The sequence below is a fragment of the Anas platyrhynchos genome, chromosome 8, assembly GCF_047663525.1.
Source record: "Anas platyrhynchos isolate ZD024472 breed Pekin duck chromosome 8, IASCAAS_PekinDuck_T2T, whole genome shotgun sequence".
In the NCBI taxonomy this organism is placed as follows: domain Eukaryota; kingdom Metazoa; phylum Chordata; class Aves; order Anseriformes; family Anatidae; genus Anas; species Anas platyrhynchos.
This window is the reverse complement of record NC_092594.1, coordinates 18,270,797-18,297,296: the sequence shown is the minus strand read 5'-3', so window position 1 is coordinate 18,297,296 and position 26,500 is coordinate 18,270,797. Positions and strand designations below refer to the sequence as shown.

Below are 26,500 nucleotides of genomic sequence, written 5' to 3'. Positions count from 1 at the left end.
CTGCATGTCTGTGGCTGGATCCACCCTGCCGCGCCAGAGGCTTGGGGAGGGCTGGAGTCCAGCTCCTCTGGGAGCGGGGGGAGAAAGGGAACTTCTTTTGGGGCCGCGGGGGCCCTTCCAGGTGTTCTGGGCAGGGAAAGGGGGCTCGGTGGGAGTGTGAAGTGCTCCTGATGTAGGTTTATTAATCCCAGGGCATGGAGCTGTGGTAGCGCTCGAGGTTTTGCTCAGAAATCCCTAATTTTGGCTTGGTTTGGGTGGGAAGTGGTTGCCCCGAAACGAGGCTGGGCGCAGTCCCAGCGTGGCCGGGTCAAGGTCCGGGGGCGTGTGAGCTGGTGCTTCCCGGACATAGGCTGCGCTCCTGGCCACTTACTGCTCTGCCAAAAATACTCCGTGCCTCCTGTTTGCTGCTACTCGCAGGAGATGTGGGATGTTGGGCTTTATTTTTTATTTATTTTCCTCGCTATCGGTGAAGCTGGAACTGGGTTGAAGTTCCTGCTCTGGAGGGTGGGGAGAAAAGTTTGGCCTGGGCTTCACAGCGCCGGGAGCGCCCCAGGGCGCTGTAATTAGACTGAATTGTGGGGGATTTTCTTTTTTTCCTGCTTCTCGCTGGGAGATTCACTAGAGGCCTCTCTGCTCCTAATTAATGAACTCTTCCACTGCAGATTACATCTCCCGAAGTCAGGGAAGAGTCGTGTGTGCCCTCCAAGCTGTGCCGTGCAATGCAGCCCGGGCTATCTCCCAGACATCGGGGTCTGTCTGGGGTGGGAGAGCTGGGCAGCGGGCTGGGAGGGGAGCCATGACGAGCACAACCCCTCAGCTCTTCATTTTCTCTTTTTGTGGACGAAATGGGAGCAGTTCTGTGCCCTCACAATTTTTATGCCTCGTTTCTGTGGCAGCTGCAAATGCTACGAAACAGAGGGTGGGGGAGAAGCTGTCTGGGCCGGGATGTCGTGGAGGGACAAGCTTGGGGTTCCCACGTGGGAAAGCCCAAGTTCTACCATCACCACTTGATTTTTCTTGAAATTTGTCATTTGTAATTTGAGTTTTTTTCTTGAAATGAGCGGGTCCTCGCTTATCGCCGATGCGTGGTGTCCCCGAAGGAGCCAGGCATTTGGGGCTGCTCCTTGCTGTGTTCCCCCGGTGTGTTTTAAAACACGTGTGTTTTAAAAGGAAGCCGTGCCCCGCTGGAAGCAGCAGAACCCCAGAATCGGGGCTTAAATCCAGCGCCCGGGAACAAAGTCTCCCTGTGGCCAGAGCTTGGGGACCAAGTGCCCAGGAGCAGGCGGCCGTTCCCAGGGCTGCAGCGGCCGCGCTGGCCCCGGGCGAGGGTGGGAGCAGCTCTGCGGCTGCCCCAATTGTTCCCAGCTGGGGATTTTCTGCCTGAACTGCAGCTCGCCTCGCCGGCCTCTGCTTGCTGGGGGCTGCGCTCGTCAGACAAACCTCGCGCCACTCCCAAAAGGCTGCGGGACTCTGGGGCTGCTCTCAATTCATCCATCCCATCGCGCTGCTGCGATCCCGGCCCGCTGTGACCCTCCTGGGCCACCCTGCCCGGGGCAGGCGGTGTGGGCTGGGTGCTGCAGCATCCTGCCGGGGCTGTGTCAGCGCTCAGGAATCCGGAGAGCTGCGGGGAGGGAAGGAGGGAGGGAAGGAGGCCAGAGCCTCAGGGCTGCGCGCCTGCTGGGGCCTCTCCCGGCTGCATGGGGGGCACCCGAGCGAGGGCCGGGGGGAGAAAAAGAGAAAATCCAGGCCAAGGCGGGTCCTGGAGGCAGGGTGAGGGCCGGGCGAGCACTGGGATCCGGGGATGAAGGCGAACAAATCCCTTCTGGTTGTAATTTCTGCTCGATGCGTGCACCCTGCGGGGCCCCCCCCAGCTGGCTGGCCGCCCCGCGGGGAGCGGTAATGAAACGCAGAGCTGCCTGCAACAGCAGGGGGGAAAAAAAAAAAAAAAGAAAAGAAAAAAAGGGCTCTGGCTGAGGTTTTGTGCCTCTGGTTTCCTCCAGCAGAGCGATTTATTGGGGAGGGGAGGGCTCGGAGCGGCGGCCAGGCAGGTACGGGGCTGCAGGAAGGAGCACGAACAACCCCCTGGGGACAATATTCCCCCGCTGGCACCGAGCAGTACCCGGAGGATGGAAAGACCTGGCCATAGAAATATCACAGGAGGCTCAAACCCCAAATCTGCCCCCTCCTTGGGGACCTCAGCCGGGGGAAAGCCGCAGAGGGCGCATCTGCGGGCTCGGGGTTGCCGGCACCATGTGCTGCCCGCCGCCGGACTCTGCCCTCGGCTTCTCTCCTCCTGTTTGCTTTGGCAAGCCCTCCTCCTCCTCCTCCTCCTCCTCCTCCTCCTCCTTTTCCTGGTGCAGCAAAGCCCTCTCGTGGAGGCCCGCAGTAGCTTGCCAGCCAGCGGCTCCCTGCTACGCCACCAGCGCGCACCCCGGGGAGAGCTCCAGGGAGCCCCTGGTGCCCATCCCGGTGATTTTGGGGGGAGCTGGGGCGCTTCTTGTGCTGCTGGCAGCACGGGTGGGGAAATCAGCTGCCCGAGAAGAGGCTCTGGGGTGAGGACAAGCAATAAATGCCAGCAAAATGGGCTCCTCGCTGGGGCAGGCAGCAGGATACATCCCTGCCTCCCCCCCAGGAGGTGTTAGGAGATTAATTCCCCCACCTGGAGCTGCCCCAGCCCCCTGTGGGGTCAGGGGGTATTTAAGCTCAGCCCAGGGCTCCTCCTCCCTCTTTTGGCTGAGCTGTGCGAGGAGAGGTTGCTCTGCTCTGCCCCGGGATGTCCGACCTGCAGCAGCACCTCCTGCCCTGCTTCGGGCTGGGACGAGGAGATCAGGCAAGCTTCAGCTTCCCAAAATGCGGGGTGCCCTGCTCCTGGGGTACGGGGGGCTCCTCCAGCCCGGGGGTGCGCCAAAACCCCGTTCTGGGGACGTGTGGCTGTGTGGGCTGGGCTCTGGGGGCCTCTATTTTGGTGGGAGTTGAGGTTTTTGCTGCCATAATCCCAAACTCTGCTCAGCTGCAAGCAGCCCAAATCCCCTTGGGGTAAATCAGGGAGCGAGTTCTGCCCTCCTGTCCCGTGTCGGTGTGTCCATGCTGCTCCTCGCCCCATCTCAGGCTCACCTGTTGTGCCTGCCTCGCCGTGCTTTGCTCTTTTTTTTTCTCCTTGGGCTGGGTTTTGGGCTCGTTGGGCTGCCCGTGGTGTCAGTAGGAGCATGGGGCCGTGGCCCCGAGCTCCAGGCACCTTCCCGTGCGCCGTGCCGGTTACAGTGCCCGTGGCACTGGCTGCAGAGCAGCGTCCTCCACGCGGCTCTGGTAGCATTTAAGTGTCTGGCACGGCGAGCCAGCATCTCCGAAGGGATTATTTGCGCTTTCTTTCCAGGCCCCACTTAATGGCCACCTTGCAGCCACCGCTCCATTGTCAGCCCCCGAGCCCTGGCTCGCTTCCAGGCGGAGAAATTACGCCCTGCCTCCAGCAGCCTCCTGCCCCTCCTCGCTCTCCTGGGGTCCCCCCCTCGATGCCGCTTCCATTAGGGCAGCAGCAAGGGGTCCCCGCGTGCCGTGGGGCTGTGGATGCCTCCCGAAGAGCAAACCCTAGCTCTCAGGCTGCTTCCCAGGCGCTCCGTCCCCCCGCTTTTTGTCCCGAATGGGTTTAATTCCCCGCCTCGGGTCTGTGGTTAAGCAATTTCCCTGCACTTCTCGCTACGCAAAAAAATTGTTGTGCTGCTTGTGCTGAAATTGCACGGTTGCCACCTCCTCGCCCGGGGGCTGATGGCAGGCTGTGTAAATATTTAGTGGTTCTGCTCGCTTGGCACCAGCCCTTTGCTTTTCTCCAGCCTGCCTCTTCCCGTGGCACGTGGGGTGCCTGTGGGGTCTGGGGGCTGGGAAAAATAGTTTTGGGTGAAGACTGGGTGGTTTTGGTGCTGACAGTGAGGCTGCGTGAGTGCCTGAGAGCCTTCCTCTGCTGTTTTGGGGATGGAGAGGGGGAACTGGTGTCCCCTGCCCTCTGGGGCGGGTTGGGTGGCTCTGTTTCTCCAGCCTCCTGCTGCTCTCCTGCACGGGGACATCCCACCACCAGCAGCTCCCCAGCTTCTTATTCTTATTCCTCCCCAAGCATAAACCTGCCCCACGGCTGCTCTGGGCACAGCTCCCGGCCCTTTTTGGTGTAGGATCCTGCTTGCTGTGGGTCCCCCTGCCACCTTCCCCCCCCCCCCGTGAGCGTGGAGCCGCGGCGTTCATTTGGCTTCTCCAGCAGCACCTCCTGCTTTGATCAATAAATTACCCTCTGCCATCTCCAGAGTAATAAAACAAAAACCTCATGGGCGTAGAGTGATTTGATGGGAATTAATGACTCTCTCATCCTCTTTACTGGAGCTGCAGAGCTGCCTGTCGCTGCCGGCTCCTCGCTGCTCCTGTCCTGCCCTGCAGACCCCGGGGGAGCCGCGGCTCCGAGGGACGCGGTGTCTCGAGGAGCAGCCGGCGGCACCCAGCGCAGGGAGGGTTCCTGGGCTGTCTGGGGAGAGCTGCTGAGCCCCCCAGGCCTCCTGGATGATGCTGGTGGCACGGGGAGGATGCAGGTGGATCGCTTGCTTGCGGACCCCAAAGTGAGGTCTGTGGGGCTGCACACAGTGGGGTGGCGGCAGGCGGTGGGGCTCCTTGCAGGGGGTGCTTCAAAAATAATCAGTCCTCGTTTGCTGCTGCCACAGCTCATGATTAGGAGCCTTAGAGGAATTGTTTGGGTTGGTACACACCTTGCATGGCGAATTCCACCCCAAAAGGAGGATTTGCACGCTGGCAGCCCTCAGGAGGGGTGAGCTGTGGGATGCTCGTGGAGCTCCTCAGCAAGGCAGCTCTGGGCCGTGCCTGCAGCCCCACTGCTTGCCCTCGGGGATGTCCAGCACCACGCTGCGTGGCCAGGCAGAAGAGCCAGCAGCACCAGCTTTCTGCCAGGAAAAAAACCCACCTCCAACACTAAAGGGCTGCATTTTGCAATTTTCCTCCCTCCCTCTGTGCTCCCCAGCTGTAAGTGAGCAGAAGGCTGCTGGAGCAGGGACTAAATTGCTCCAAAAGGGCAATTTTAGCTACTTTGTTTTCCTGATGTTGCTTTTTTGGCACACGCAGGTATCTGGGGATCCTGCTGGAGCATCCCTCCGACGCTGGGGAGAGCTGCCCATCCCTGGCAGTGGCTGATTTGGGATGCAGACCTCTGGCTTGCGCCACAGGGGGGATGGAAACGGCCTCAAAATGACTGCTGGTAAAACAAAAGGCTCTGCTCCACCGCCAGAGCTGCTGGAAATAGGGCAAGGCTTGGCCTCCCCTCGCCCCAGAGCAGTGGGCGTGCTGCAAGGGGCACCGTGATCCTCTCCAAGGCCTGTCCCCTCGTGCCATCTGCTCGCAGCTCTGCTCGGGGTGACTCACGGCGCCAGGTGCAGCTGCTGGAGCTCTCGAGAGGTGCTGAATCTCCTTTGTTTTCCCCCGTTTTGGTGAGGCAGCACGCAGCCCGTGCCCTTGGTGGGGGTGCTGAGCCCCGGGCAGGCTCAGCTGGGTGCCCACGAGGGGATGCGTCCCCGCTGCCCGGCCAGCTCAGGTGCTTCACCACGCACAAACGCTGCTCTGTTTGCAGCTCCAACGAGTCCTTGCTCTCAATTAGCCTTGTGGGGATGAGGCCCGCAGGTTAATTACCCACTGCACCTGAAAAAAGAGGCGCGGGAGCGGATCTATTGTTCTAAACTCATTGTGCTCGGGCACGCGTTCAGGGCTGCTGTTTGTTTGCTGCCGCAGTGGAGACGGCAGCCCCGTGCTGAGCTCCGGGTCTCGTGCTCTGTCCGTGTGCCTCCTCTTCCCAGCCTCTCCTGGCCGTGCCAAAATCGGGTGCCAGAGGCTTTCACGCCTCTCTCAGCAGTTCCTGCTGTCCCTCCCCATGCCCCAGGTGCTCCCGGGGTCCCCAGGGAGGGATTTGGGGTGCGCCTGATGTCCGTCGCTCCTCCTCGTCTGTGCTGCATCTCCTTGTTGCTTTCTGATGAATCAGCCCCCTCCGTGGCTCACGAGGCTGCTGATTTATCCCTCACCTCCTGCCGAGGGAGTTCTGGGCCAAGGCACTCGAAAAAAAAGTCAAACAAACATAAATCCCGTCCCCTTTCTGGAATTCCTGCTGTAAGCTACCTGCAGCTCGGAGGAACACCTCCAGCGCAGAAAGCCTTCTGCTACGTGTCTGCTTCCCCTAAGGACTTCCAAAATCCTACTTGGGAAGATTAAATTGACTTTGGTCCTTGCAATGAGACTCTTTTGGGGTTACTTGGACGTTTTGTAAAGCTGGGGGCGATGCCAGCTCTGATGTGGAGTGAGCCACGTCCTCTGGTGCCGTGGCGAGGACCTCCTCTGCCACTGGGAAGCTGTTTTTTTTTTTTTTTTTTTGGCTGTGGCTGTCTCTGGAGCAGGGAAAAAATAGTTTTGGCTGGCACCTGAGCCCCACGAAGCCTGCAGGCTGCCTCCCGACCAGGAGCTGGGTGGGAGGCCACGTGCTTAGGGGAGGCGGGCGGAGATTTGGGTTGCATCAATTTAGTCTTCCATGAGCTGACAAAACAGATTTCCCGTTAGGAAATTGCAGCATTTCAGCACTCGGCTGTCTCAGGCTGCAAATAAAAGGTGATTATTCAGGATGGAGACGGAGCTGCGTTTCGGAGTGCTGCCAGAGCTGAAATCCCCAGGCTCCCAGCTTCCTTGGGGTGACCCGAGATGTGGGATTTGGGGTGCTGTGTGCACCCCAGGCACCGATCTGCTTGGTGCTGCTGGCTTTGCCAGCTGCCTGGGGCTTCCAGAGGGATTTTGGCTGGCGATGAGGCTGCGAGCATCCGTTGGGACCTGAGAGCAGGCAGGGGATGTGGGGCTGGGAGGCGTGGGGCAGCAGGGTAGGGTCTGCTCGGTGCCGTGCTGGGGGCTCTGCCCCTGCTGAAGCCACCAAGGGTTTCCCCATCCATGTGATGGAGCACCCTGAGCATCCAAATCACAAAATCAAAAATGTTTTTGGCTCTGAAGCTGTTCTGAAGGGTTTTGTTGAGTGCCCAAGGGCGTCGGCACAGCTTTTCTGCTGCAGGCTGGGGATGAGGAGCTCAAGTGCCCCCTCGGTGCTCGTTGCGGGGCAGAGGGAAAGGAAATGGATGTGCTCCTTGGGCTTTTGTTGTGGGGATAAGAGAAGCTGGGGAGGAAGTGATTCATGCCTTCAGTTCTCCCTCCAGTTCGGAGGGACGTGGAGATGAGCTGCGCTGTGATTTGGGGGCAGAAATCACGGGAATGGGGCTGAGACCCCGGGGCCGGTCTCGCCAGGGTGACGCTGTGACGGAGCGGTGACCTGAGGACGGACGGACAGACGGATGGATGGAAGGATGGATGCTCAGGTGCTGCCAGCCCCCTGCTTTTTGGTGCCTCGTTGAGCCAGGCTTTGTGAACAGTTTCCCAGCAACAGCTTCCCCAGCTCCTTGCTGCCTTCCTGAAGCTGCCCGAACGTGCGCTGCAGGGGGAGAACTGGGGGGGGACCTGTCAGCGAAGGCACCGGTCACTCCGGTAGGAAAAGCACCACGTTTCCGTGTGCTGTTACAGCTACAGGGCGATGCTTTTGCTCTGGATTTGCCTGCAGGGTCTGGTTACGAAGTTCCTCAAAGCCCCCTTGCTCTGAGGGTTAACCTGGGCGCACGGGGGCTAGACCCATGCATGGGAAGCAGCCACCAGGGCTCTGCCTGTCCCTCCAGTACTGTAACGGGGAGAAAAAAAAGAACATTTTGGTGTAGGGGAGAGGCTGCTCGGTGCCTGGAATGGAGGCGAGCTGCCTCAGGAGGAGAGGGATGCCAAAAAAGCTGCTCAGCGCCGCGTCTCCCCGCTGCTCACACACGTCTCCGGGCGCTCCCCTGCGGCGAGACGCCCTCCCCGCCTGCTGGCAGGAGGCTCCTGTTTGGATCCGTTTCGGTGTTATTTTGCTAATATTGCTGTTTGTTGCCTCTTGGAGCTGTGCCTCGAAGCCTGAGCAGCCTCAGGGGCTGCCAGCCCCGACGCCTGGCGGGGTGCCGTGGTGCTCCCTGCAGGACCAGCACCCATGGGTGCGTCGCTCACCCGGTCCTGGCTCTGCTAGGGGGGGACTTGAGCTCTGCTGGTGTTTTGGGTGAAGCTGGGGCTGCTTAAGGACCTGGGCACGGTGGGTTTGTGGCTGCTGCTGCCCCGTGGGGAGCTCCAGGGCAATCTCTGGGGCAGAGGATGGGTGAAATCCAGCCCATTTTGGGGTGTCGGGGCGGGAGGGAGGGATGCTGCTTGGGAACGGCTCCCAGCAAAGCAGGGGATGCTTGGCTTGGAGAGGTTTGGGGCTTGGGTGGAGGTATTTGGGGTGTTGTGAGGATGAGACTGGGGTCAGGAACAGACTGAGCCCAGATGCTGCCTCTGCCCAGGGTTAGGAGAAATGGGGGAAACCAGGGCGGGTTGTGCAGGACGCTGTGTCCTCCCCCCTGCTCTGCTCCTGCAAAGAGCTCCTCTCGTGATGGGCTGGCTGCTACTTTGGGTACCCCAAAAAAGGCCTCAAAAGACCGTGCTCATCCTCTGCTGGCCTGCAAGCCGAGCTCAGAGGCAGAAACGTGAACTGTTGGCTTGGTTGTTGAGATAAAGCCAGGTTTAATTCACTGCAGGTTTAGGCATCGTTTGACCTGAGCAGGGATAACATCAATAGACCTGGAGGAGGGTGGGAAGTTATCGGATCCGTGCGGCGCTCCTGTGAGCAGAGGAGCATCACAGGGTGGGTTTTGGGAAGCGTCTCAGACTGCCTTGAGTTAATATTTTGGGTAAGGAGACAGCAGCAGTGTTAGCAGCATGGGATGAAGGGGGCAGGAGGTGGAGGTGCTGGGGTGGTGTTTGGGGTGGTTTTAGGGGAGCCGACGGCCCCAGGGGCAGCGTGTGCGGGCGCAGGGCTGTTGTGAGGAGCTAATTCCCTCTCCATCCACCTGATCCTCGGGCAAACGATTGAAATGCAGCCCCAGGCTTCGCAGTGAACAGCGAGCAGTTGGTTTCGTGTGGCTCCCTTTCAAAAATCCCAAACTGGGAAGGGAGGAAAACAAACAATCAGATCCGAAGGAACTGGGTTTTTGGCACCGGCTCCCTCCGTGTTGACTGGGCTGTGAGACAGACCCTGAGAAACGGCTCAGATTTGAGTCAAGCAGCTCAGACGCAAGCAGGGGGGGGGGAGAAAACACCGGTGGGTAAACGTCTGTGCGCCTAGCTCCGGGGCTGCGTGCAGGTGGAGGGGGGCAAGGCGAGGGTACGGGGTCTGCGTGGTTTCCAGGTGGCAGATGCGCTTAAAACACACGAGGGGTAATTACACCTTGGGCACCAGAGAGGGATGAGCAGCAGGAAAAGGCACGCAGGAGGGAGCTCAGCCATGGAGAGCAGTGCTGGTGCTGGTCCTGGGCACGGGGTGGTGCTGGCACCAGGTAGCACCAGGCAGGGCTCGTCCCATCACCAACCCCACCGACAAAAAGTGGCCAGAGCATCCTGGAGGTGTTTGATATCACTGTCTGCAATACCCGATGGATAATTTTATATATTTATACATAGGTTTATACATATATGTTTATAGAAGACAATTTCAGTGTTCAGGGATCATCTCCTTTGGGGTGCAGCTTCCACAGCTTCCAGCTCCGCAGCATCGCTCACCCTGGAGGTGCTCAGTGCTGCCCGGGCTGAAAATAGCTCTGTTTTCCCTCCTGAAAACAGTCTCACAAGTTTCTGTTGCTGGACAGCTTTCTGGGTGAGGATTGTCTGGATTTGGAGAACATGAGCCTGTATTTTGGGGTTTGCAGACATTTGGGAACAGACCTTAATGAGGGCACCAGTGTTTGGCTGGTGCCCCAGGGCGCATCAATCCTTACCTGCTGCTTTCCCATGCGATGGCAGCTGCTTTCTCCAGGAGAGCAGCACTCATTTTCCTCGGCATCCTATGGCTTTTGGGGCAGGCTCTGCAGCTCTCAGCGCTGCCACGAGGGCTGGAGCACTCTTTGCTCTCATCCCTTCCCTGTAGCAGAATGGGAGCTGCTTTAGCCAGACCATAGCTCATCAGGGCTTGTCTGCCTGCTATCAAAGCCCAGCGGCTCCCCAGCCATCTATCCCAAAGCTTAAGCAATCTTGCTGCTAAGTATCTCTTTTTTTTCCCCTCCAAGTGTCTAATTTACAATTTACAGCCCATTACTTCTTGTCCTGTTCCCAGTGGGGATGGAGCACAATTTATTCCCGCACCCTTTGTAGCAACCTTTTGCATAATTGAAGACTGCATCACGTCTCTTCTGCCTTCTGATTTCCAGACCAGACAAATCCAGCTCTTGGGGGCTTTTTTTTTCAACAGGTTGTTTTGCTGCCCTCTGTGCGCTCTTTGCTGCCCTCCGAACTCTCTCCAATTAGTCCACATCTGAGGAGTCTGTGGCTGCGCACGCAGGGAGGAGGCGAGGAACAGCTGCCTGGGCTTCGGTGCTGGTGCAGAAAGAAGGCAGGATTCAAAAGCTGGAGGTCCTCGAGGTTACCCCAGAGTGCTGCTCTAGGGGGCTCGGGGTCAGCAAGTGAGCGGCGAGGATGCGCAAAGCCTGGGCAGTGCCTGCAGAGCGAAGCGGTGCTGGGTTTGGGCACCGGGTTTGGGCATCTTGATGGCTGCTCCCACAAGCTTAGGGTCAGGCAAAGTCAGATACTAATAATAAAACCTCTCATTTTTCTTTAGCTGGGCTGCCGTGCTTTGCAGCTCTGCATTATTATTATGATTATTATTATTATTATTTTTGGCACAGCGCTTCCAGCCAGCGCCTTGGGCTGGTGGCCCCGGGCACGCTGTGGCCAAGGGATGCTCCTGCGAGGAAGCAAGCGTGGGGCCAGCCACGTGTGGGTGGGTGCTGCTGCTCCTGGCACCCCAGGGCCACCAGCAGCTCCAAATCCTGCCCGCCCCTCTCCATGCTTCGCTCCCGTCTCGCCGGAGCCGTGCGGGGCGGTGGGAGGAGACGCTCGGCTTCGTCTCTGCGCGGCTCGGGATTGCGTTTGCTTTCGGGATGCCGGTCTGGTTTTGTGCCTAATCATCCGCGGGGCTGGCGGCACCACGCACCTACCGAGTCCTCGGGGTGAGCCTCGCTGCTCCTGCCCGGCTGGCGGTGGCACCCAGAGGGGCGAAGCGGGGCCGGGCTGTGCGGGGAGAGGGCGATGCGCGCCCAACGGTGAACCCCGCCAGCTCCATTACCCCCAGCTCCACCGTGAGCAGGTAACCATGGAGACACCCGAATCCGAGGCATCGCCAGGCCCCGAGTCGCAGCACATCCGTGTGTTAAAATGCAGACCCCAGGCCTGTGGCGGGGAGAGCTGGCTCCGTGCTCGGGGTGGCCGCAGCGCTGGGGCTGCCCGAGCCGTGGGGCAGGATTTTGGGGGAGTGGCGGGTGCAGGGCTGTGCCCAAACCGTGCCACTGTGGGGCCAGAGGGATGCAGTGCTACGAGGTGCAGCTGCATCCATCCCTGTGCAATCCCATGCTAATAAAATGGGAGAAGCTGGTGGGGCTGCTGCTGTGCACGAGTTGTCGGGGGCAGAAGCCCAAGTGGTGTTTTGTCCTCCTGGACGTGCCAGCATGGCCTTGCTTGGGCTGGATTTGGGATATCGGTGCCACGGGCAGTGGGCTGAGGGATTTTTGTGCATCGGGGATGGGTAGCCATGCACATCCTCCCCAAGGTGCTGGTGGAGGAAGCGTGCCGGGGCGGGAGCGCTCTTGGTGAGCGTGTGAATGAACCCAAGCACTGGAGGGGACGCGCTTGAAGCAAAGCTCTCATCTCTGGGATTTTCTCCCCTTAGCTCCATTCACATTTCCAGATGAAGGCTTTAAAGAGACAGCACCCGGGCTGGGTGGCACAAGTATGCAGCCCTGCAGGGGGGTGCTGGGTGCGCGGCCCCACGGGTGCTGCAGAGCCATGCAGGGCCCTGGCAAAGCAGGACAAACGTGACCCGTCCCCAAATCTCCAGCACCCCGCAGCCTGCGGTGTCACCCTGCCCTGCCGGGGGGGACACCTGTGGCCGTGGTGCCACCTCGTGCCCTGCGTGGCGAGGTGCTGGGGCAGGGCTGAGCACCACGCAGCACCATGTCCTGGCTCCCTAGGAGCTTGGGGACAGCTTGGGGACAGAGCTGTGCGCAGCGGGGCTGGCTGTGGGGACACCGCGGGGTCCCCACCTTGTCCCGGGCTGGGTTTGGCCAAAGGAGCCCAGGAGCAGCCGGGGTGGGGGCAGCTGGGGGTGGGCACCCGGGGTGGGTGTGCACACGGGGGGGGGGGGTGTGTGCAGGGGGTGTGCCCGGACACTTCTCGCCGTGTTTTGGCGGAGCTCGGCTCCTTCCCTCCTTTGTTATCCCCCGGCTGCCCCCTCCGCTGTGTGTGTGTGTGTGCGCGAGTTCTTTCTCCGATTGTCAGAGATTTCTTTTCCACTGTGTGGGCAGGAGACAGATTTTAACTGTCTCTATTTTCTTTCTATTTTTTTTTTTTTAAATAATTTCTCCTTCTCCCCCCCCCCTTCCCCCTTCCCTCTCGCCTTCCTCCCTTCCCCGCTCCTCTCCCTCCTCCCTCCCCTCCCCGCGGCTCCCCCCCTGCCATCTCCGCGATGCCTCCGGAATAGCTCGGGCAGCCGGAGCCATGCCTCCCGCCCCAGGTAAGCCCCCCCCGGGCCACCCTCACCCCTCTCCGTGTCCCCGGGGATGTCGCCGAGCCCAGCTGCTACCTGTTGGGGACCCGCCGGGGACAGGCGCCGGCTGCTCGCTGCCCACCCGGCAGCCGCCTTCCTCCTCCTCCTCCTCCTCCCGGTGGACATTTCCTCGCCTCCCATCTCCCGAGGCTTTTGTCTCGCCCTGGCAGCCGAGGATGCTCGGATCTCGGGGTTTTTGTTTTTTTTCTTTCCACGCCGCAGGGGGGAAGGAGAGAGCCGGGGGGAGGCGCGGTGGCACCCATGGGTGCGCCCGGCCCGGCCCCGCCGCGCGCGGGGTGCGCCTGGGGAGGTGCGCGGGGGGGGGCACCCAAGTTTTTGGAGCCGACCCCCGTTTTGTGGATTTCCGAGGGATTCTCTGCCTGGCCGAGCGCTGGAGAGGAGCCCCGCTCCGACAAAGTTTTTATTAAGGTAGCCTGCGAGCGCGGGGGGGCCGCTGGGTGTGCTTAAGGTGGCTCGTGGGGGGGCCCTGCTCCTGTCCACCCCGCTGCTTCTTGGCAAATGGGGGACCCCCTGGACCCCCACCCGTGGGTCTGCACCGGGGGGCTGAGCTGGGGCAGGGGGTCCAGGCCCGTTCACTGAGCCCCCCCAGCACTGCGCAGGGTGGCAGGGGGCTGGCTGCGTGCTCAGCTCATCCAGCCCTGAGGCCTCCTGTCCCCCCCCAGGGCTCTCCAAATCTCATGTCCCCTCCCTGTGGTTCCACTGAGGGTCCCGGCCCTGCTACAAGTTTATTCTCAACCCCCCCAGGAGGTGCTGATGGCAGCGAGGAGCCCCCCAAACCAGGGCGCTGCGTTGCCACGCTCCTGCAGCTCTCGCGGCGCAGAGCGCATGGCTTGGTGCTCGTGGCTCCCTCTGCTTGGATGGGGGGGGCTGGGGGTGACCCCCTGCTGCCACCCCCAGCAGACACGTCTCGTTTCAAGCCCCGGACCCCCCTGCTTGCGTCCCCTCGGGTGGGTGAGCTCATCCTGCTCTGGGTGCCGCCGTGAGGCCGCGCTGCGGATGGGGAGGTCTCAGCGGCTCGGCTCAGGATGCTGTGGGATGCGGTGACGCTCTCGCCTGGTCCGGATCCACCGCCGGGGCTGCTTGGCAGACGAGGCGCGGCGCTGCGGAAGGCGCTGTCGGCGCGGTGAGACACGAGCCTGCAGCCTTGGCTGCTGGTGGCATCGTTGGCAGGACCCGGGCGTCGCTGTCACCCGCTGAGCAGTCGGGGACCGAGCATCGTCCAAACGGGGACGCGTTTTGGAGGGGTTCCCTTCCGTTCCTCCTCCCCAAGGGGCCTGCGTTGTGCTGCTGGCATGCAGTAGGGTGCCGGGGGCCAAGATTTGGGTCCCTCGAGGTGTCTTTTTGTGTCCCCGTGCTCTCCAGGTGGCACAGGGCAGGTCTTGGTGCTGGTGTGGCAGAGGGCTGGGAATCCTTGGCTGAGTTTGGAAGGTGGAGAGATGGTGGTGGCTGCAGGCTGTCCCCTGGCTCTGAGCTCCGCTGCTGCCTGCCTGACTTTTTCCTTGCTCCTCGAAGGTCCTGGAGAACCCGGAAAGTTTGTTCAGAGCAGCTTGGGACGCGTTCATCCTGGGGGTCTCCTCTGCGCCGTGGCACAGGGCGGCACAAACCCCTCCCCGTCGCGCCCTGGCACCTATTTCAGGCGCCGTGCAGACGTCTCCGCCGCCCCTGCTGCTGGGGACGCTGTGCTCTGAGCACGTGGGGGGAGCTCCCGGCCGGCGCTGCCCCTGACCCCCGCCGGCAGGACCCTCCCTGGGCTCCCTGCGCCCCCTCCCCTGGCGCGGCTGAGTCAATGCGCCCACCCACTGCACCCAGGACTGAGTCACCGGCTTTTCATGCACTGGTGTGAATCACTCACACACAGCCACACTGATGGCTTCGGTGACAGCTGAAGAGAGAAAACAATCCCCCCCCTCACCCCCCAGCACCACTACTGTTGGCATCGGGCTCCTTGCCCACGGTGACCCCGGGGGACTTCTGTGAGTGGCGCCCTGGTGGCAGCGGCTGGGCTTCTGCTGGTTTCCTGCGTGCTGTGGTCAGGCTGGGGATGCCAGTGGGGACACTGGTGGCCCGAGGGGGGTGGAAGGACACTGGGGTGATGTTTTAGTGCTCGAGGATTCTCCTCTTGTTTGGCTGGGGTAGGCCTGGCTGTGTGCTGTGAGACCGGGGCACGTTTTGGGGCAGCTTTGCAGGGCCGCTCCGCTCTGACTGCGAAACCTTGGTGGAGATCTGGAGCCGCATCCCGGTGCTCTCCCCTCTCCCCATCCCACCGGGGTGCAGCGGGGCCAGCTGAGCAAGGGAAGCAAGAGCTGTCAGGAGGAAAAAAGGAGAAGAAAAAAAAAAAAAAAAGGCGAGCCATACCCCCGGGGTTCGGCTGCTCCTCTCCGCGGTGCTGCTGGTGGCAGATGGCTGCAGCCCGGCTGGTGGCTGGGATGCTCTTTGCTGCCCTGCCAAGGGCTGGGGCCGTGTCTCTGCTGTGCCCCCCCCAGCACCGGAGGCGGCTGTGCTGACACGAGGAGGGTGCTTTTTAATGAACCTCCCCGCATGGGCTTCCCGGTGCCGCTTCCCGCATCCCTCCCGTGCTGCTTTTCTTCTCGGCGCCTGTTGCTCCCGCGAAACCCCTTCCTGCCCCTCGCTGCCACTGCCGCCCCCCGCTGCCGTGTTCCCTCCTTCCTTCCTGCTCCCCGCGGCTGCAAGGAAGCGCTGGAGTGTCTGGGGGATGTCAAAACAGGCCATTAGTCACGGCTGCGGGGCCTCGTGCCTGGGGAGAGGCTGATGAGTGCTCTGTCAGGCTGGGAAACCGGCCCGGCGGTCGGGGGGATGAGATTTGGGGTGTTTTGGAGGGGTTCTCCCTCTCTGCTGTGTCTGGCATCGGCCTGGCCCTGCTTGGATGGGCTGGGTCAGAGGTCCCCGGCATGAACTGTGCTGTGTTTCCCCTCCAAAATAAGCTGTGGCACCTGCGGGGTGAGGGGCTGCCTTGCTGGGGGGCGATCCCCAAAAACGACACGGCAAGGCCAAGGGGACCCTCTTGGAGCCCTGTCTGGCTCCGGCGTTAGCTGTCGGCTCAGAAGGGATGCTCCCCTCCTCGCCAGCACGGAGAGCTCCTATCAGCATGCCCATGCACTGCTGTGGAGACCCCCCCTTGCAGGTGCAATCAACGCCTGGATTTGCCCGATCGGGGCAGCCCCACGGCTGTGAGCTCCGTCTCCCGCAACCCTCGGAGGGCTGGTGCCTATAAATAAACCCCAAACCAGCCCGGAGGCGTGGGCAGGGCTGGGCAGCACCGAGCAGCAGCAGCAGCATCCCCCTGCCAGCAGCTCGTAGGGGCCGCCGACAACATTATTTTTGTGAAGCTCTCCGCTTCGGCCAGACGTCTGCGTCTCGGTGCGGGCACGGCTCCAGAGAGAAACCCCAGCTCCATTTTGCGCTCGGGGCACGGAGCCAAGCCCCGAAGCGAGCCTCTCCCCTTCGAGCCACGCGGCATCTGCTCCGTGCCACCGCCGCCGAGGCTTTTTCCGAGCGGGGCTGGGAGAGGAGCCCCGCTTAGGGCTAATTAATCCGCGTCTCCGGAGGGAGCGCGCACCTCGTCCGCGTGCGTCCCCGATGAGCCCCGCGGGAGGGCCGGGGGGGCCGCTTCCAACTTGGCCGGCCGGTGAGTTTTTAATTGCGGTCGCGTGCGCGGAGGAAATCAGGCTGTAACTAATGGGAGTCGCTCAAGCCGGCGGCTAATTACCGTCATTAACTGAGCAACAGTTTGGGTGACTCTTCCCCTGCTCCGCGCTCTGCCGGTCATCCCGGCCCCCGTGCATCGCGCCCTGCCGGGGGGCTTGGGGAGGGGGCACCCGGTGCCAGCAGGGTCCACACAGCCACTGTTGCTCCTCCACCTCCTCCAAGTGCCATTTTTGGGGCTGTAGGTATGATCTTTGGGGCTATACGCCCCGCTTTTGGGGCTGGGGCATGGGGAAATGGTGGGAATCGGGACCAGCCACTGAGGTTTTCCTCTCACCCAGTTCAACGCAGGAATTTTTCCTCTCGCCGGGTTCCCCCCCGCTTCATTTCTGCCACATCAGAGGAATGCTTCTGCTGGTTGATCAGCGCCTTACTAAGCAACCTTAAAAAAAATAAATAATAAAAAAAAAAAATCTGTTTACAAAACACATCTCCGCTGATGCTAAGTGAGTCTGGTTCTGTGGGCTGCTGCTCGCCGGCTCTGCTCGAAATGTGTCACTTGCACCGCCGGATATTTTTAGAGCCCAGGTTTGCAAGACGCAGACGCTGGGCAGGTTTTCCCAGGGTGCCAGGTCCCTGGGGGCCGGGGCTGGCGTCTCGCCGGGCTCTGCTACGTGGCGGCCGCCAGCATCCTCTGCTGAGCCCCCGCTCGCCTGGCTTTCCCCCTCTGTGCGTGGATTTACAGATCCCTTCGTGCCTCTCGCCCTTCCCCTGCTCCTTGCTGGATGTTCAGCTGTTGCATCCTGTGCCTGAGCAATGCGGTGGGGAGCAGGGATGCTCTCCGAGTGCCTGGGCACCGAGCTGAGCGAGGAGAGGGGGAAAGATTCTCCTGGGGGTGCAGCTCTGCGGTGCACGGAGCCCATGGGCATCTGACGAGGCACAGCACGGCGAGTTCCCCAGCCCCAAAGCAACTGGTTTGGTTGATACCAAAATGTTTCTATGGAGCAAGGCCGGTCTGCACCGGGCAAATTCAAGAGGAAGAGGGAGGAGAGGGCAGGAGCTTGGAGAGCACTGAAATTTTGTGCTGCCTGCTGGAGCAGGGAGGCAAACGCTTCCAGGATTTGGGGCTTGGAAGCTGCTTTTTCAAACCCGGTGGTGTGTGTTTTTTTTTTTTTCTTTTTTTTTTTTTTTTCTTCTGGTGGATGTGACATAAAAAGCAAAACCGAAACGAAGTGTGTCTGCTGGGTTGGAGCAGACTCTTTCCACCTGCTCCAAATGCCTTCTTTCCTTCTCTTGGAGCTTTTTTTTTCCCCAGCGACTTCTGGCTCTGGTGCTTTTCTCTCCGCTCAGCAGGGCTCCTCTGCCCCGTGCCTGGCTCTGCTCCTCGCAGCCCTGGCAGGCAACACGTGCGTGCTTATTAACGGCCTGGCCGGGCGGATTTTCTCCCTCTGCTGTGGGATTTTTGCCCTTACCCTGATGGCAACGTGCAAACCTGAGCCTTGCGTAGGGTCTTTGGGGAGATGCTGCTCTCCCATCAGGTTGGCGCTGGGCACGGAGCGGGGATGCTCAGCGAGCCACCCTCGCTCGGCTTGCCTGTGCCTGTCGTGACTTTGTTGTAGTCACTTTGTTTTGCTCGTGCAGGGAGCTGCCAGCGCTGCTGGGAGGGTTGATTAACCTCGGAGCTGTCACCTGCTTCCTGCTTGTTATTCCAGCTAGCTGGCTTTCTCCCCGCTCCTGGGGAGCTTGAGCTTGTCACCGCCGTCCCCTCGAATGGAAGGCACCTGGGGCTCGGCTCAGCCCCCGCCACCCCCTGGCTGTGCTGCTGGGGACCCTTGGGTGCGGCCCCCGGGTGCGCGAGGCGAGGTGCTGGCAGGCCGGGGCTCTCCATCCTGCAGGCTCCTGGGCGACTCGCTCCGAGCAGGCGCTGAGATCTGAATTAATGCTTTAATTATCTAGGCTCCTTCCCCGAAGGCCCTTCTCTCTGTTTTTTAATTTTGGAAGCCTCCCGCATGCGATATCTCTTTCCTCCTGCTCCCATCGGCTGCGGTGCTCGGCCGGTGCCGGGAGGTGAGCGGGGGGCAGAGGCGGCTTCCCGGGCACCAGCCCCGCATCGCCTCTCGTCCTCGAGGTATTTCACCAGGAGAACTGGGGCAAGACGATAGAAGAAAGGCTGAAAATGCTCCATCAGAGCAAAAATGTATTTTATTAATAAAGGCTCGTCCTGTGGCTGCCCTCCCTGCAGTAGCAGGGTGGTGTCAGAGCGAGGGGTTGGGAGCTAAACAAAATCGTGGTGGGCAGATGTGAGAGCAGCTTATAGTGTTGTTTTGGTGTGCTATTCATCAGCTCCCTCAGTAATTCAGGGCCTTTTTGGTGTTAGAGGGGAGCAGATTGGGCAAATAAGGGCAGCGTGGCTCCTGGAGATACAGGGTAAGCGCTGGGGTTTGGTGGCTCTGCTCCAGGTGGTGCTGAATTCCTCATAGAAAACGTGAGCGTCCTTCGACAGGGACCGTGAGCACCCTGCCTTGTGCTCTCTGTCTCCTGGAGATATCATTTAAAAAGAGAAACATCATTTTCTAAGCATGCCACCTTTCTCCTAGCCAAGGTGATGTAAGTATCCCATCAGCTTACAGAAATGTTTTTAAAAATAAATCACAACTTGTGATTTAAAAAAAAAAAAAAAAAAAAGAGCTGCAAAATATTATTGCTCCTTATATTCCCATTTTCAGCTCTGTCTCTGCTTTCTGAAACTTTGGGACCCGGCAACGAGAGGAAGGTGGGCAGGAAGGGACCTGTTGCGGTGGGGGCTGAGTCACCTCACCTGAGTCACCTCGGCTGCAGCCGAGGGGGCACCCATGGGTGCAGGTGTTCCTCCCCAGCTCCTAAATAACAAGCTGCCAGAGTGAGGGCTACACAGGAAAGCAGCAGCGAGGGAATGTGGATAGTGTTGTTCTTTTGAGAGGAAACACAATCGCAATCTGTTATGGAGAGGGTTTATTTTTTTTCCCCCCTTCTTCCTCTTGATTTAATAATTTGGCATTTGCAGCGCGGGGAGTTTCTGGGAGACGGCACGCGGCTCTCTGTACCACGGGCTTTTTCCTCGCTATGGTAGCCGTAGAGATCTATCGCTGCTGCTCTGCTTTTGGACTTGATTTTTCGCTGGCATATGGAAGGAGCAAGCCTGGAGTGAAGGCGCTGCGTTAGCCGCTTCCAGCAGGCTGCGGTCCTCGGCACGGGGGGGTTCAGGGCTGCTCTGCGTCCCCCTCGGCTTCTTCCCATGGCAAAGCTCCCCGGGGGCTGCGGTGTGCGATATCCTCCTCTAAACCCTCATCGGGGATCAGGCTGTGCTTTGGGGTCCTGGCCCATCGTGCCGTCGTGCCCCGCTCCCCACGCTCCAGATGCGCCGGGGCACGTCTTGCTCTTGGGCACGGGTGTTTTACGCTTCCGGTGGAGGCTGGAGGTGCCTGGGAAGAGCCTGGAGGTTTTGGGGGGGGTGTTCCTGCCTCCCAAAAGCTTCTCTTGGAGTGGCAACTTCGGCGCCGAGGCTGTGCTGCCTCCTGTCTGGAAACCCCTCGGTGGCTAGGTGCGATGCGCGGCGCTGCGCCCCCGCACAGCGAAGATGCTGACTGCTTGGAAATTTCTTTGCAGTAGGGCTGACAATTTTTTTTCCCTTTTTTTTTTTTTTTTTTTTTTTGGATTTGCTTATGTTAACAAGCTCCGGTGCTAAATTTCTGGGGATTTAATTTTTTTTATTTTTGGGTGCAAAACGTGGTGGAAATCATCTGCGAGCGTGGGCGCGGAGGGGCGGCTCGGCACGGGTGCCCCTGCTGCCTGGCGGTGGGGTCGGTGCTGGGTGCCCTGGGGTGGCTCAGGGCTCGTGTTCCCGGGTGGGGATCCTACACTAGCACGATGGGTGCTTGGTACCACCCCAAACAGACTGACAGACGTCAGAGGAGAGCTTGCAAGGAAAAGCAGGAGCCCTCGTGAGAGGTTTTGTTGGTGGTATGTAGCCAGAGAACAACCTGATTTAAACCCAAAATGTAAAGGGGTGCATTGGATCCAGCTGCGGAAGGGAGGATGTGTCACTGCCCTCCTGGAGGGATGAATTTTGGGGTCTGCCCCCCCAGGGGAGAGCAGGGAAGGAGGTGGAAGGCTGGCTAGGAAGCATAAAGTCCTGGATCCCTCCCGCTTTGCAGAAACCTGCAAAAATCTGCCACAAGAGATCACTGCCCCTTGACATCTCATAGCCAAGGCGTAGGTTGGGTAAAACCATCACCATCCCATGGGTCTGGGAGCTCTGTGGCTTGGGGCTGAGGAGCCCAGGCACCACGGGAAGAAGTTGCCCAATTACTGGCCCTGGGGGGGCCCTGGCTGCGCACAGGCAGCGCTCCCGAGGCCGCGGTGCTGCCGAAGCCTGCTGGGAGCCAGCACGAGTGGCATGAGGAAAATCAATGCTCATGAACTATTTAGGAAGGAGCAGGAGGGCAAGAGGAGAGGGGGGAATTGAGGTTGTTGGAAACAGCATCTCCTGCTGCCGAGGTGCCAAAAGTGAGCAAGCGATGCCGGTGGGTACCACGGCACGGGATGGGACGGGCACCAGGGTGGTGGAAGAAAAATTCCCATCTCAGGGCAGGGCAGAGCTGCTCCTGTCAGACCACAGAGAAAATGAGTAAATTATTAAACCATTAAGAAATGATGCAAAAAAAACCAAGAGGTGCATCGCTTTCCCCTGCTGCATCCTCCCAGGTGGGGGCTGCTGGCGATGTGGAGGTCGGAGGCTGCGCCCAGGCATCGTTCCTGGCTGTGCCTGTGCCCCCCAAACCCATCTCAGCCCTATTTTCGGGCTCGTTTGCACCACGCAGGTGTCGGTGTCCTACAAATTGCTCCCCCTCAAGGTGCTTACACAGGTGTAAATTATTCCAAGTGCTGGGCTGCAGAGGGATGAAAAAGCAGCTAGAAAATAACGCCGCAAATAAAGAGCAGAAGAAAAGAGGCAGGAGAGGTATCAGCAGCTCCATGCCAGCCACTGTAGGGAACTGATAAAAGAAGGGGAAAAGCAGAGCTCGCGGGCTGGCGGGGCTGGGTGAGCTTTCAGGGAAAAAATAAATATTCTGGGGAGAAGGGAGCGTGATGGAAATGCAGGGATTTGACCCCAAAAGGGCTCGTTGGGGTTGCTGATGAAGGGGAACCCATGCGGTGTGACGTCCCCTGCTCTGCTCTGCCTGGTCCTGGGGCTCGTGGCGGGTAGGACTTCATGGTGCCGGGTGTGTATAGGGTGTGTGTATGTGTCTGTGTCCATATAAGTCTGCATATATGTATATAGGTTTTCTTCTGCAAGCCTTTGGCATGGCAGGGCAGACTCATTCCCCATCCCCTTTGCTTCTCCGCCGTGCAATCCGTGCAAGAGCCTTCTGTATTTTTATTTTTGCACAAACAACAAGACCTTTTCAGTGAGCATCTGCGCGCGAGAAGGCGGAAAGTCAGGGAACAAAGCCTCCCGTGGCTCACCTCCGCAGCATCCCATTGTTTTAACCTCTCAGGGGTGCTGTGACTCCCGGTGCCACGGGCGTGCTGTTTGCTCGGCGCTGTCACCGCCTTGGCGGGTCTATTGCGCGGTGACACACGCTGGGGGCTGTGAGTCACCCTGGTGAAGGCGCCGCAGGGAGCGAGGGCTGCTTCTCCCCAGCTTCGCCAGGTGAAACAGCCCGCTGTTATTTTCCTGGTGAAGTTTGGTGGCGGTGGGGGGACACCAGGCCCTGCTGGAGCAGCCGGAGCACGAAGGCTCCTCCTGGCTCCGTGCTTTCCCCTCGGTTTGCTTTCAGCCCTCCCCGTGACTCGCAGGGACCTGTGGCATCAGCCACGCTGGTGCCACCGCCGCGGGTCCAGGTGCTCCGGGAGAGAGCAGCTCCCTGCCAGCGGCGTTTCTGGGAGACCGCTCTATTTATTTTCCAGTGCGTTTCCTCTCCCTGTTGCACAGCAACTTCCAATGCGCCCGGGCTCACACTGGCAGCTCCTGCTCCTCTCCACCTCGGCGGTTTCATCGGTCACCTTTGGGATGAGAGCAGCGCGGAGCTGGGTACCTTTTGGGGACGTTTGTTAGCCCTGAAATGAGCTGCCCTGCATCGCCAGGCCGGGCAGCACCACGGCCCCTGTCCCTGCGGGGCAGGATCGGCCCCAGCAGCTTGGAGACGCTCGCCCGGAGCCTCCCGCGGGGTGAGCGTCGGGGGGATTTGGGGTATGCTGGGGTGATGCCTGCTGGTTGCAGCAGCCGTGCCCTTAACCCCACACCATCCTTGGGGGCAGCAGGGGGTGGTGTGGAGGTGCTGCTCGGGGCTGGTTTGCACGCCCAGCCCCGCAGCATCACCCACCTGCCCCGTGCTGTGCGCAGCAGGCGGCGCAGCAGTGACCTCGCATCTTTTCTTTTTTTTTTTTTGAGTTAAATCTCCTTGCAAGGAGGGCGGCGTGCCCCGCGGGGCAGGGCTGTGTTCCTGGAGGCTGGCCCGGCGCTTGCAGCTGGAAATGATCCTGAGGAGCCTTGGCTGTGCCCTTCTTTGGGAAGGGAGCTCCTCGGGGCGCGATCCCTGGCTGGGTGCGCACAACGCCCTGGGCGCCGCCGGCTTCAGGCGCTGCTCACAAATCACCCCGCGCCTCCTCAGCTTCCCACTCTCGTGCTCTGACACCTCGCTGTCCCCGTGTCCCCTGGCAGTCAGCATCTCTCCCAGCCTTGTCCTCGAGGTGTTATTGCATTGATAATAGTGGGGTTGCTGTAGAGTCACTTGGCTGGCTCTCCGGGCTGTCCTGGGGAGGCCGGGCGATGCTCAGCCCGGGGACGTGGGGGCACGGCAGGTTGCAGGGAACAAAGGCTGTTTCCCAGACAAAAGGCTGTCTGGAAAAGGCCTCTCTTTCACTCGAAGGTCTTGTGCTGCTCTGTTTTGTATCCATCTGTGTGCTCTCCCCTGTACAGGCAGCTCGGGGTAAGCCCGGGGTGCTCTTGGAGCAGCTCCTGGGTGCTCCTGCCTGCTTCTCCCCCCCTCTGTTCCCCTATTTATTCAGCAGGCAGGACGGACACTCACAGGGGGACGTGTTGCCATCGAAGCAGAGCTGCCCCCTGCTCTCAGCATCTCCCAAACCCCAAGGGAAGGATTCTGGGCTGCTGGACAACAGCCGGGCTCTGGCAGCTTTTGTCCTTCCCAGCAGGACACCGCCGGGGGCTGCTCCTTTCACCAGCTGAGGGCTGTCACTGGAAGGGGTCTCCGCATCCCCCACGGTTTGTTCGAGTGCTGGCGGGCAGGTTTGTGCCCCCAGGGTGCTGTGTGCCCCCAGGGTGCTGTGTCCCCCCAGAAATGACAGCCTGGGGCAGCTCAGCCCTGTGGGGCAGCACAGCACCGAGCGTTTGCTGCTTAAATTCAGGGAGGATTGCTCAGATAAGAGTTGCAAAGAGCTTTCGGAGCTCCTTGTGAGCCGAGCGGGGTTATTCTGGTAACAGGGAGTTACTTGGCTGGAGGCTCGGTTGCTGCCACCGCAATGTAAACAGGCAGGCAGAGAAACCCCAAAAAGGAACGTGCCCGTGCAGCTCGGCTGGGAGCTGGCCGCGGCTCTGTGGTCTTTAATCAGCCGCCGAGGGGAGAAGAAGCGTGTCGGGAGAGCTGCCCTGCTGCTCCCGCGGCCTGGGTGAGCATTTTGGGGTGAAACCTCCAATAAACGGGTCGAGTGAGCTGGCAGCACGTGGTCATCTCCCGAGGATGGGGCACCCCGTTGGCATCACAGCTCGGGCTCACCGGCTCGGTGCGTGTCCCTCAAAGGCTTCCCTATTTCAGGGGCAAGGAGCAAAACCCCCAACTCACTGCTTTTTTCTGCCAAATTCTGCTCTCAGCTTGGTTTTCTGCTAACTGGTACACGCCGTGAGACGCACAGCCCCGTGCCAGCCGCCACGAGTGCCCGTTGTTCACCGAGCACAAAAGCACCCGGGCGGCCGATCCCTGGGCGAGCCGGCTCCTTTCTGGTTCTCCTCCCTCCCCAAATCTCCCAGGGAACTGATTATCGGAGCCTGACACGCGGCTCCCCCGAGCAGTGCTAATAATCTCCCTACCCACGCCGCTGCCTTTCACTTTGTTAATTATCAGCTGTCATTAACTAATTTTCCCCTGGGCCCATCTCGGTGGTGGGGCCGCAGTTGGTTCACCCCTGCTGCAGGACACCTTCACGGGGCTTTTTCTGGGGGGATGCTGGGGGCAGCGAGAGTTTCTTTGGGTTGTTTTGTCCAATTTTAACCCATTTGTGGGTGGATCCTGGTGGGCATTTCTGTTTTTTGAACCGGCTGCGTGTTGGCTTGCACTGATTTTGAGTTTGTGTGGGGCCAGGGTCAGGATGAAACAGCAGAAGCTGGGTGAAGAAATGCGTTTTTTTCCTACTAACTCAGGTTTTGGGTAAAAATAAAGCCAGTTTGGTTCAGGGGTAAGCAGGAGGACCGAGGGCTGGAGCAGGGGCTGCCGTGCTGCAGATGCTCGGCGTCCTCGTTAGCACGCAGCCTCATCAGCTCCTCGCCTTAACAAAATGTTCTGGCATCCTCCCTCCGCTGCTTGTCACCGCTCCGGAGGGAACGTGCCTTGTTCTCCTGGCAGCGTGAGCCCTGTTTGCAAGGCGAAGGCAGAGCTAATTATTTCTATTTATTTCCTCCAACTTCCTCGGCGTTTCAGTTTGATGGCTCCGCTTGATCTTTTCGCTTGCCTCCGAGCCTTGGGAGCAGCCAAAAGTCACAAAACGTGGCCCTGGAGCTTCTCGTGCGCCTGGATTAGGGGAGCACCACGGCCTGTGCCCCAGTCCCGTCTTTTTTGGGGATGGATCCTGGCCCCTGGGCTCTGCTGCAGCCCTGCTCAATGCGAACAGCCCCTGCCCAAATAGATGCTCTGGAAAGAACTGGGGCTGCAGGGTGGTTGTGATAAACCAGAGCGGCCGGACTAGGAGTGAGAGGGAGCAAAGCGTGGTCAGGAGAAGGGCTGGGAAAACGCTGAATTGCGAGGGTACCCAGGACTGAATTTAAAAGAAATTAATGAATGCACTTAAAAAGTAAAAATAAATAAAGTCACATGGGCAAACAAAGTAGTGGAGTGAAGGATCTCTGTTTATAGGGATCTCTGGCTATGGTTTTCAGTGGGAGCAGCCAGCCTCTCCTCATTGCAAGCCAAAGCGTTTCCATTGTACGGAAAGTGGTGGTGCAGGGGGTCCGAGCCCAGCCTGGGGGTCCCTGCCGTGCTCTCCCCCAGGAGAAACAGGACTTGTAGGGCTGCTCTGGGAGGGAATGAAGAGTCAAAGAGTCAAAACCCTCTCTTGTGCCCCCCCAGAGTGATGAGCTGCACCGGCCCCGAGGATGCTCGGACTCGGCGCGTGCTCCGTCAGTGCCCCGGGCAGGGGGGCTGAGCTGGCCGCCCCCCCCCGCTACGTCCTGGCCCTGCCCGAGGAGGAGACGTGGCGCAAGCACCGGCTCGGCCTGATGCAGAGCACCCAGTCCTGCAACCTGCTGGAGCCCCAGAGCCTGGCCGAGGCGCTGGTGTCGCGCGCCGCCAGCTTCGACGCCCTCTACCAGCCCCGCGATGCCGACGGCGACGGTGGCAGCGCCCTGGACCTGGGGCAGTACGTCCCCATCAGCCCGGACGTCATCAAGCGCCGTCGGGGCGGGCTGATCGAGCAGAGGGACATCATCAAGGCGCACGAGGCGCACAAGATGCAGAGCACGCCGCAGGCACGGAGGAAGGAGTGGGAGTAAGTAGGGGCCGGGGCCAAAAGGGTGGGCAGGGGGCGGCGGGCGCAGCGGTGTCAGCACCGTGGGGCGGTCAGCGTGGAGGTGCTCGACCTGCAGCGTGTCCAGGATGGGTTTTGGGGGAGTTTGTGGGGTGTGTGGTAGAGATGGGGAGGGATAACGTGGTGCTCCCTGTGGTGGTTGTTGGCTGGGGGTTTCTCTTGGTGGGTGCATCTGATGGGAATGGTGCGAGGGAACCTCGGCGGGTGAGGGGCTCCCTAGGTGGAGAGCCTGGGGAAAGTTGTCTTGGATGTCCTAAATCTCTGAAATCTGATGCAATTCAACCAAACGGGACCTGGGTGGCTGCTGAG

General features: G+C 60.2%; 1 protein-coding gene across 14 annotated transcripts in view; it reads left to right on the top strand.

Moving 5' to 3' along the window:
• Positions 1-2,607: 2,607 nt before the first annotated feature.
• Positions 2,608-26,500, top strand: part of CACNA1E (calcium voltage-gated channel subunit alpha1 E) — a 101,875-nt gene continuing 77,982 nt past the window's right edge. For 2 of the 14 annotated variants that reach the window (XM_072041571.1, XM_072041570.1), the window contains exons 1-2: positions 12,338-12,679; positions 25,735-26,152. In XM_072041571.1, coding sequence (XP_071897672.1) covers positions 25,761-26,152 — 392 coding nt within the window. In that variant the 5' untranslated portion in view covers positions 12,338-12,679; positions 25,735-25,760. Of the gene's footprint in view, positions 2,831-12,337; positions 12,680-16,077; positions 16,380-21,358; positions 21,477-24,049; positions 24,065-25,734; positions 26,153-26,500 lie in introns of those variants that run through there. The other 12 variants (XM_072041568.1, XM_072041558.1, XM_072041563.1 and 9 more) reach the window with 9 other exon arrangements.